At 32.0% G+C, this 11968-nt stretch overlaps 1 protein-coding gene across 1 annotated transcript; it reads left to right on the top strand.

Annotated features, from left to right (window-relative positions):
- Positions 1–988: 988 nt before the first annotated feature.
- On the top strand, positions 989–3178 carry LOC141720769 (receptor-like serine/threonine-protein kinase At4g25390). The gene has a single exon (XM_074523378.1). The coding sequence runs from the start codon at positions 1109–1111 to the stop codon at positions 3056–3058; it is 1950 nt and encodes a 649-aa protein (XP_074379479.1). The 5' UTR covers positions 989–1108; the 3' UTR covers positions 3059–3178.
- The last annotated feature ends 8790 nt before the right edge of the window (positions 3179–11968 follow it).

Below are 11968 nucleotides of genomic sequence, written 5' to 3'. Positions count from 1 at the left end.
ACAACTTTACCTCAAAATTGAAGTATTTTTGACATTTTTTTATACATAATACATGAAAATACATGTCTAATTTAATATCGTGTTTAGATTTTATTTTGGTAAACACCACACGAATTAAACTTAACATTGTGTTTAAATTTATTTACACACATATAAATACATATAAAATTTATGTAATTCTATTATATATATATGACTATGATTTACTTATAGTGCATATCTGAAAAATTATTATTTTATTCATAACACGAAAATATGATACACACAAATTAAACCAATACGAAAAAATATTATATTTTATAATTCATATTTGAATTTAATTTTTTACAAAAAAATAATTTTTATTAATTTGAACATAATACAGTCGGCACAAATCTCAACTGTCAATACAATCAGGTTGAAAATTAAATAACATACTAAAAATTATTAGATGATTTGTTTTCTGATTGTTTAATATACATAATTTAAAATTCTTGAGTTAGAAATGAAACAAAAGACATTACAATCGATCCAAACTACACCAATATCCCTGAAAATAGCAACATAACATTTGGCAATAAAATCATTATTAACCCCGTGTTCATAAATATCAATCACATAAATGTGATTAGTGAATTGGTAGCCCAGTTATCGACATGACAAATACTAGTTATAAACATTCTAAATGCGAAGCCGAAAGTGTAAACACTCCAAGGATAAACAATCTTTGACCGTGAAAGTTGAATTTTTATAATAATTAACACCGTCCCGGATTCGATGAAAAATTTCCCGATAATCAAAAATATCATAAAAATGATTTTAACAGATTCAACACCAAATAAACCCAACTATAACAAAAAAAATATAATAAATTATTATAAAATAAAAGATAAAACATACACAGGATTTAGTGTTTATTACACAAAACATTAAATCGTCATGTTTATTTAAAATAATGAACATATTTCATATTTAAACGTTTGTGCTTTTCGAATATAGGTACTCTGTACAAGGAGGTATTCGAACTCGACTAGTAACATTTCTGGGAACTTGTGAACTTAGTATAACAAAAGTACACTCAAGTACAAAACTAACCTTACTTCCCAATTTCATTTCCTTTGACCTCACCATGCCACGTCACTTTCCGGCACCACCGCCGGCGCCCCCACCAACCACCCCAATCCCCACTGCAACACAACACAATAGCCTCCTCCCTCCGATCACAATCGGTTTCTCCTTCCTCATAGCTCTAACTCTCTGCTTCCGTAAATTCACACACAAACACAAACGCACTTCCCCTTCTCCAACCTCAACTTCCCCTCGTCGCTTCTCATACGCATCTCTCCGCCGCGCAACTGCCTCGTTTTCCCCCTCTCGTCGTCTCGGCCAAGGCGGCTTTGGCTCCGTCTATGACGGTACCCTAACTAACGGCGTTAAAGTCGCCGTCAAGGTCATGGACTCCGGGTCTTTACAAGGTGAGCGTGAGTTTCAGAACGAGTTGTTTTTAGCTTCTAAGTTTAGTTCTAGTTTTGTATTGTCTCTTATTGGTTTTTCGTCTGATCGAAAACGTCGTCGTATGGTGCTTGTTTATGAGCTTATGGAGAATGGTAGTTTACAAGATTGTTTGTTTCATAAGAGGTGTGGTGAGCTCAAGGAGTGGAACACTAGGTTTTCGATTGCGATTGATGTTGCTAAAGGGTTAGAGTATTTGCATCATTTTTGTGATCCTCCGGTGATTCACGGAGACATTAAGCCCAGTAATATTCTGTTGGATTGTGATTTTAATGCTAAGATTGGTGATTTTGGGCTTGCGACCGTTAAAACGGAGGGAATTGAGGTGAGGAAGGAGTTTATTAATGAGGATAATGAGTCGGGGATGGAAGAGGAGGTGGAGAGTGTGGTTGGGAATAATGTTTTTGATGAGGTTAGTATGGTTACAGAGCAGTCACCGGAGGGTTTTGTTAGGGTGAAGGTTGGAGAGGTTTCTCCGGAGGGAGTGATGGATGTGTCGTTGGGAGCGTCTCCTTCGGAGTGTTTGGATAATAGGGAGTTCGATGGGGATAATATGCTGAGTGGGACTGAATTATTGAATGGGAAGCATAAGAAGGGTGGTGTGGGGAAAGATTGGTGGTGGAAGCAAGATAATGGTGGGGTTGAGTCGAGTCGTGTTAAGGATTATGTAACGGAATGGATCGGAAATGAGATTAAGAAGGAACAACCAAAGATTGGATTAGTTGGAGGTGACTCGAGCTCCAGGGTGATTAGGAAACCTGAGAAGAAAAAGAGTCGGAGAACGTTAGATTGGTGGGTGTCTTTGGACGAGGAGAAGAGTTTAAAGAAAGAGAAGAGAAGACCTGCAAGGGAGTGGTGGAGGGAGGAATATTGCGAGGAACTAGCTAAAAAGAAAAAGAAGAAGAGAGAAGGGAATATGACTGATAACATAGCTGAAGAGGAATGGTGGCAGAGGGATGACGATGATATGTATTCTGATAAGAAGAAGAAAAGGAGAAGAAGCAGGGGTAGCAGAGGTAGTATTGATTGGTGGCTAGATGGATTAAGTGGCGAGCTTTGGCGAGCTCGTCGGAATAGTCACGACTCTGCAAGTGGAGAGATCCCTAAAAGCGGTGGCATTAGTAGCACGCCAAGCATGAGGGGAACTGTGTGTTATGTTGCTCCTGAGTGCAGCACTTGTGTTGATCTGTCTGAAAAGAGTGATGTTTATAGCTATGGGGTAGTGTTGTTAGTTATCATATCAGGACGGAGACCGCTTCAAGTTACAGGATCCCCATTGTCGGAATTCCAACGCGCTAATCTTTTGTCATGGGCGAGGCGCCTTGCACGGTCAGGGAAGCTTCTTGATCTCGTTGATCAATCAATTAAATCTTTTAACACAGAGGAAGCTTTACGTTGCTTGACAGTAGCACTTCTCTGCCTTCAAAAGTTACCTGCATACAGGCCTTCTATGAAAGAGGTTGTGGGAATGCTTTCTGGAGATTTGGATACTCCACCATTACCAGTTGAGCTTTCCCCTTCACCTCAATCCGGTTTCACATCCAGGTCCCGTAAGAAGGCTCGTTGATATTTAATGTAAATGCAATGTATTGTGTAGTTGTATACTAATTTATGTTATTCCCTAAATTTCTTTTAATGTAAAAAACAGGATTTAAATAGTCAATGGATTTTAACTTTTTTATGCCAATCCTTTAGTAAGACCATTATTTCAATGGATAAACGAAGTCATTCAATTTTTTTTTGGTTTGATTTAAAAAAAATCTGGGAGTTATCAGATACTTGCTGATGAGCTGGAGAGGATATGATCTGCAGGTTTGCTTCTTTTCCTTAGTATATATTTTGTTATTGATTTGCACAAACTAGTAGTACCTTGATTCATGACATGGCGAGATAAATTCTATATAAGCTCTCAGAAATAGTTTGAATATTCTACTTCTAAAACAGGAATAGGTTGAAGAGTAGAATTCAGTGGGGAGGTTATGTAGAGTGAGAATAGGAAGTCATAACTATTATTCATTGGTTGAAAATAAACATAACATTTAAAAGTAATGGTTATAGAAGAAAAAACTACTTATCAGTTATCTATAATAGTGTTCTCACTTGGGCCACGGTTGGATATTTGATATGCTACTTTTATAGGTTGATCTTCACAAGGGTAGGTTACTGATCGTACGTGAAGTAGAGTTCACATATATCCTGTACCTAAGTACAAAATTCTCTTGTTTAGACATTTTTAGTTAGGGAAATATTTATTTGGTTCATAGCAATTATTTCGCATCCAAACCTTCTTGAAGCTTAGGCACGAGTATCAGGTTAAGTTCATACAAATACAAATTGATTCATTAGAACCAACGTATTGGTAATTGTGGTTCAGTTCAATGGCAACAACAATGATTCAGTTCTATGACAACAGAGATAAAACGTAGTAAACTTGGGAGAGTCTACTAGCTAGTACCTAATATTATGACGGGCAAAGTTGCATGTATACTATGGCAAAAGAAGTTGCAAGTCTTGTGCTTTTATTTTATTATTATTGTTATTATTTTTTAGAGTAATTAATAGTTTTCTTTTTCGTTTCTCTCTTATATGTTTCCCATGTAATTCAGGTTGATGTAGCTTGCAGTTTATGCGAAAATAGACCATGCTTATGTAATGCTGAACTTTGCTAAAGGAATGGCCAATTGCAATGCTCTTTGATGAATGACGACGGTAATATAACTTGTTTACTTTTTCTGTTCTGTAGCTTATTAGTTATTATTGTGCAAATACAAGCTCTTACAAGTGGAATATGCATTCATGGCCCTCATGCTGACAATGTCGTCCATGCCTATGGAGGGCTGCTTAATTGCCACAAGTACATGGGATCCCTCTAATTCACCCTTGATATACTGTCACATGTTACTGCTCCTCTTGGGTTGTTACTTTTTAGACTGATTAAGGGACAGTGATGCCTGTGTAATAACACTAGAGGTTTTACATTGGCCAGCCATATGTTCATTGTTAAAATAATTTAGATCACTGTAACGGTTCTCTTGATAATTGTAGACACCAAGTACAAACATGAAGATGATCCACATCTCTATAGGTAAACATTTGGATATCCGACTTTAAAGAACAAGGAGTACCATGATGTTCTTGGTCCTCATTCATACATATTATTCATTTCTCAAGTTCATTCAAATTTTATTAAACTACTAAATATGACACAGGATTCCAGATATTTTCACTTCCTATCTATAACCTTCTAGTAGAACTGTAGGTCGTGTCATTGCAGATCTCATTTTTAAGTCGTCCATCTGGGAGCAATTGAAAGACAGGAACGATGAAGAGATCTTGTTTTTGAATCAGCATTCGGTCAAAATTATTATGAAACAACTATATAGAAATTTATTTTGCTCCGGAATGAAATGTATTTCAAATCTCTTGATGCCCCGTTTGGATACATGGATTTCATTTCAAATCCTAGATTTGATCAAATCTGCTATTTGGCAAATACCAAGAATTTGGAATTCGATTTTGTTCAAATACAACCCAATTACACAATAAGTTTAAAATTTTGAATTTGAAATACTTGCAAAATATATGTCATTTTAAATGAAATTTTTTCACCGAAATTACTTTTAAAATTTTTTTTGTAGATAAATTTTGAGAATTTTTTTCAGAAAACTTTTCTCTCAGAAATTTTCTCCGAAAATTATTTCTCGAGAATTTTTTTATAAACTTTTATCCGAATTTTTTTTTCAGAGAATTTTTTCTTGGAAATTTTTTCCCGAGAACCTTTTCTCGGGATTTTTTTACCGAGAACTTTTTCTCGGAAATTTTTTCCCGAAAATTTTCTCGGAAATTTTTTCCCGAGAATTCTCGGGAATTTTTTCCGGAGAACATTTTCTAGCGAATATTTTTTCCGGGATTTTTTTTCGAGAACTTTTTCTCGGGAAGTTTTTCCGGAGAACATTTTCTCGGGAATCTCTCCCGGGAATTTTTTTCGAGAGACTTTTCTCGGAAAATTTTTCCAAGAATATTTCTCGGTATTGTTTTTTCGGGAATTGTTTTCCGAGAACTTTTTCTCGAGAACTTTTTTCGAGAGACTTTTCTCGAAAAATTTTCCCGAGAATATTTCTCGGTATTGTTTTTTCGGTAATTGTTTTCCGAGAACTTTTTCTCGGAAATTTTTTTCCCGAGAATTATTTCTCGGGAATTTTTTACCGAGAACTTTTCCTCGGGAATTTTTTTCTGAAAACTTTTTCTCGGAAATTTTTTCCCGAGAATTTTCTCAGAAATTTTTTCCGGAGAACATTTTCTCGGGAATATTTTTCGCGGGATTTTTTTTCGAGAAACATTTCTCGGAAAATATTCCCGAGAACTTTTTCTCAAGAAGTTTTTTCGGAGAACATTTTCTCGGGAATCTTTCTCTCGAGAATTTTTTTTGAGAGACTTTTCTCGGAAAATTTTCCCGAGAATATTTCTCGCTATTGTTTTTTCGGGAATTGTTTCCCTATAATTTTTTCTCAGGAACTTTTTCCCTTGAATTTTTTTTGCGGAAATTTTTTCGAGAAGCTTTTCCCGGAAATTTTTTTCGAGAAACTTTTCTCGGAAAATTTTACCGAGAAAATTTCTCAGCAATTTTTTCCCGAGCAACTTGTTTCGCGAAATTTTCTCGAGAACTTTTTCCCGAGAAACATATCTCGGAAATATTTTCCCCGAAAATCAATTCTCGGGATTTTTTCTCGGAATTTTTTTTAGTAATTTTTTTCCCGAAAACTCGGGAATTTTTTTCCGAGAAATTTTTCCGAATGAAAATGTTTATTCGGAAAATTTTCTAGAACGAAAAACTTTCTAGGAAATGTTTAAAGGGATCCTTTTCATCAAGAAATTTTTTCGAAATTTTCTTTTGGGAATTTTATCTCGGAAATTTATCTTGAAATAAATAAAATAAAATAAATATTTCAATTTTCCGAGAAAATAAAAAAAAATTCAAGTTTTAAGAAAAATTTTAAACCAAAATTTTAAAATTCAATTTGTTGAATTTCAATTTCTTGAATATCCAAACAAAAGATTTGGAATTGAAATTCTGGATTTCAAATTCTAGAATTGAAATCTCGGATTTGAAATGAAATTAATGTTTCCAAACGCTAAATGAAGAGATTTATGATTTAGCAACCGTGTCTTTAATGTGCCGTTTCATTAGATCCAAAGACATGGGAATTGCCGAATTGGGATGTGCATATTAGCTTCAGTTAAGGTTGTGTTAGCTTGGTCTCCATCAGAAGTTTATATACCGCAAGGAAACGATTTTAAAGATGACAAAATAATGTAGAAATTGCCAACAACTTTAACTTTCAAGCAACAGTTGATGGAGAAGTGCGACATTGTGCAATGTCGGCTCATAACTTCATATGTGCACCGACAACCGTTCTAAAAACACGTTGGTTCGGGTTGCTGTTTAATCCGTTTTTGAGCCCAAGTAGTAGCTAATAGTCCTGTCTGGACTCTGCACTTAACCTTCCAAAGTTGAATTATCAAATTCACCAACAAATAAAAATAATTATTGTAACATATAAATTATTGAAATAATATTGTAAGAAAACATATTCGGTTTGCTATTATGTTAAATTTTAAATTTATATAACTATAAACAGATATTGTTATAAATTAATCTATAAAATTTATAACTTACCGAAATATAAATAAACTTTCATTTAAATAATATCCTTAGTCATAAATTTGAAATATTACAAATATATTAAACTTTCTAACCAACTCACGTTGATGTAGTCCTTCAATTTTTTGCCTTTGGGTCATTGACTCCCTGTATTACATTCATAAATATTTATTTATTTAAAATATTTTTTTGCTAACATATTTAGGTAACAATTTGGTTGATCGATCTCAATGTAAACTTAAAAATAAATGCTCTTAAAATCTTGAGCGATAATATTGAAACTGATGCTCAGTTGCACACTACTTAATTTTCTAAATTAATCTTTGTTTTGAAAAATTAAGGCCTACATTCGTAATCCAAACTAAGTTATTACAAATATAAAATTCTCTGCGTGAGCCTGTAGGGTTTACCCAATGCGCACTCGAAAGGTAGCGGCTGCGGGTTATTTACGATAAAAAAAAAATTCTCAATTACATATAATCCCCTTGTGGAATAATTGCATCCAATTAACATGTCAGTTGAAAGCTGGTCAAAGCTGGGGTGGATTAAAAAAATTTGTCACGCATATTTTCGTATTTTCTAATTTTTACGGGTATATTTTTATATATTTTTTCGAAATATTAATGATGACATATCCCTACCCCGTACCATATGCTCAGCGCACTATGCTCATCAAACTGACTAGTTTTTCGTTTATAATTTGTGAGGATCCTGCGCATGCTTTCGAAATTCTTATATCCTTTTAATTTTTTTGCCTTCTCTCAGTAGTGTAACATATAAACATTTTTAGATATCGGGAATGAAAACTCAAATTCTAGACCTTAACCTATAAGATATTTATATTTTTTATTAATAAGCGAAATAATATTTTATTGGTGTACAAGAATATCAAAATACTAAAATATTAAATTTTGATATTTACCTAACGCAAATTGGCTTTTATTTTATGTAAATTGTGTTTTTATTAGCTAGTATTTATTCAAGCAATTATTTACTTTTAATTTGAGAACTATTTTTTATCAGTAATTAAGTAATATTTAATAAATTATATTGAAAAAACTAATTATAAAATAATTATAAGATAATATTATTTAATATTAAATTATCTAAAATAACAAATATTTGGTCCATAAGATAATTAAAATTTATACTCTTTATTAATAAGCAAAATCGAATCTTATTGGAACACAAAAATAAGTAGAAAAGTACCAAATTTTGGTACTCGCCTAACACAAATTGACTTCTATCCTCTTTAAACTTTATTTTCTATTATTTAGTGTTAATTCAAGCATCTATTTTTAATTTTAAAAATAATTTTTAACAATAATTAATTAATATTAAATAAACTATATTGAAAAATATAATTAATTATAAGATAATTATAAAATAATATTAATTGATATTAAACTATCTAAAAAACAAAAAACTTTGTTCATAAGATAATTATAAAATTCGTTTCACAAAACTAAAACTAATATGTTAGATTTTTATAACAAGTAAACAATGCATAACTAGAATTATTATGAAAAAAATCATTTCAGATTTGATTCTTTTTAACTACATAATTATTCTTTGCAAGTAAAAATTTAATATTAATATATTAATTTTGATTCATGTTTCGTACTACAAATACTAATTTTCGCGCAGGTTATCAACCATCTATATTAATAAGCAAAACTATATTCTATTAGAATACAAAATTACCAAATATTGTTACTCATTAGAAAAACTATATAACTATTTTTAATATTTTATATAATTAAATATCAACTAACACGAATTGACTTATACTCACTGTATACTTTATTTTCATGTTAATTTTTATTTCTTAATTTTCATCCGAGCGTCGATTATTTTATATTAGTGAAAGTTAACATGTTAGATTAACATAAAAATTAAAATCATTACGTACATAATTAGAACTATAATTAGTAAAAAAATAGAATTATACTTTGACATTTTATAATTACACTTGAATTTGATTTCTTTTAACTACATAATTTAACAACATTTGTTTATTTATTCCAATTTGTGTTTCACACGGAATATTATGAGATTCAATTATATATTTAAATAATAACTTAATATTATTTTTAATTTCATAATTATTATTACTATAATATTAGTTTTTTCTTGATCAGTCAGAGTTAGAGCAACTCCAATAGTATCCTTACATGTTCCTTAAAAATAATATAAATTAATAGGATCCTAGTTATTTAAGATATTATAAGTTAGCCCAACTACAACAATAATCCTTATTTTGGTCCCTTACTATTATTATAATATTAAATTCAAATCCTATTCATATTTTTTAAAGAAGAGAGAGAAAAATGAGTGTGAAAAAAGGAGGGAAATGAATATTTAATTAACAAAAGTAAGATATGGAATGGTTAAGCATCCCTTATTTTTAAGGAAACAAAGAAGGATCTTAACTTTTTAGGGAACTACTAGGATGTCGTTGGAGTTCCAATATTGATTGAATCCTTATAATTTTAGTTAAGAATCCTTTATAAGTAAGCTGTTGGAGTTGCTTTTAGATATCATAGTACCAGTCATAAACCTTGAATCATTAATCAGATTTTTGAGATGTCCATGAGAAAGGGAACGAAGGCAGATAGTGTTAGGGATTCGAACATTAAAACGCAACGGAAAAATAAAAAAATATTGAATCACTACCGCATGATCTATGTATAATGACTGGATAATTACGGAGAATAGATGCTTACCTTAATAAAACTTTCCTTCTGACCCTAATGGGCGTTCTGATCTTGATTAACCAACATAGCAACCCTCCTTTCGAAGATCTGCTCTCCAAAGGTATCCACACGAACGTCCGACCGTCCAACGATCACTGGGCCCGGTACTAGCCAATTTAGTTGCCTCCTTCTCTCTCTTCACTCTCTAGCCTCTCTAAAATGTAGAGCTGCTAGAGTTTTTTTTCTCAAAACATGATTAACTTCTTAACCCAAAAAATATACATCTTAATGTATATATATGGAGAGAGGAGATTCGGGCATAACCCTAATCATAACGGGCTTCTAAAATAACCCATTCTGATTTTGGGTTTATATTATTATTAATTTCGAATTCTAATATATATACAATTAATCAAGTCTCACTAATTAATTTAATAATTAAATTTGAATTAACAATAATAAAATATTTAAATTCATAATTTAAATGACACTCCATTTTAAACGTTCTTTGTGTGTGACCCTTTAGGTTATTATTACGTTGACAATAATTTTATTTTCTAATAATAAAATTATAAATAATGAGTAGCATCTAATAATACATCATTGCTCTCCAAGTAATAATAATAATTGGTGATTCAATTAAACCTTTCGTGAATAATGTACAATGTAATATAATCCCTTTAGTCTTATATTATAGATCAAACTTGAGACATGCATTGTGTCATCCTCTGTTAACATTTAATCCTTATTTCCTTGATCAATGAGTAAACTATTAAACAAATCAGTATTTAAGCACGACCAAGAATTTTATAGACTTACTCAATCAAGAGGCCAATAATATCACTCATTTAGTATAGGAGGGCTAAATTCCATCTAGATCATTCATATTTCTCATACGATTCATAATATACCCAATGTCTACTTTTATGATTACCCTGTCAAGGATAACTTTCAGTAGTATCAAATTATATTAATTCTCGTATAGAAATATAATGATTTCAGGTCTAAGGACCAATACATCATTATCACTGTGAGATTAACTTATGACACTTTAAACATGTAGCATCTCACAACGGGTCAATCCAACACCATATATTTAATACATGTGCGTGTGTTTTGACTTTAGTATCACCATACATATGATCAAGGAGATGTGATCATCAGTCAACAAACACACAAGTCTCAACGTATTTATTATCATCCCTTAACAATAAAACTTGACTAGGGACCTTTAGGAATATTAATACAATTCTCATAATCTCATTTCTAAGTCACGTACTTAAAGATATAGATTTATATATATATATATATATCATATTCCAAGGACATTTATTAATCTAACATTTTATCGCAGAAAATAAAGATATAATAAATTACTAAAGAATAATCCATAGAATCATAATTAATGATCCAAATATTTCATAACATAAACATAATAGTGTTGTCTCCAGGGCACACACACACTTACAATCTCCCACTTGCACTAGAGCCAATCACCCATGTATCTAATACCCATGGATCTAATACCCATGTATCTAATTTTTCGGAGTGATCATTAAAAAGCCCCCGCTAACTTCCCTCTTTCAATTTTCAAGTTATTTCTTACCATAGAATACTTTGTGGACATGCAAATTCAATATTTTAATTTGAGTAAATAAAATATATATGAGACAAGTATGTCTCATTCACGTGCTACAGAGTAGACTTCGGCCTGAAAAGAGAAAAATGTGAGAAATGATCCTCCGATTCACCTCCGGTGTGAAAATAAGTTAACTGATTTATGTGAGTATATCGAAATACAAGATATTTCGTGTGATCTGGAGTGTGTGTTAATTAATGAATCTCATCGTGAATATAACCTGTACCAAATTAATGGCCTATTCCCGGAGTCTTCGGTCCGTTCCACTTAGAGGGTAAAGTGGACGTTGTGGCCAGGGGACTGCGTCTTCGATATTACTAGACCATCCATCTTCTTTGTTATTAGGCTGACCTCCCATCGGCCCACATAATATCTTTTCCTCTTCGGCCTAAACATATAACATGAGCCTAATAATAGTGGGCCTCTAACATGTCCCTAGACTTCTGCTGAGAGTGGATCTTGGATGAAGTTCAACCGCTT

This window comes from Apium graveolens, chromosome 4 (genome assembly GCF_009905375.1).
Source record: "Apium graveolens cultivar Ventura chromosome 4, ASM990537v1, whole genome shotgun sequence".
In the NCBI taxonomy this organism is placed as follows: domain Eukaryota; kingdom Viridiplantae; phylum Streptophyta; class Magnoliopsida; order Apiales; family Apiaceae; genus Apium; species Apium graveolens.
Note: the sequence above shows the minus strand (reverse complement) of the source record. Positions and strands in the feature narration are given on the sequence as shown.

What these genes read in the sequence shown, in the direction of transcription:
- LOC141720769 (XM_074523378.1), top strand. Translation starts at nt 1,109, where the DNA reads ATGCCACGTCACTTTCCGGCACCACCGCCGGCGCCCCCACCAACCACC.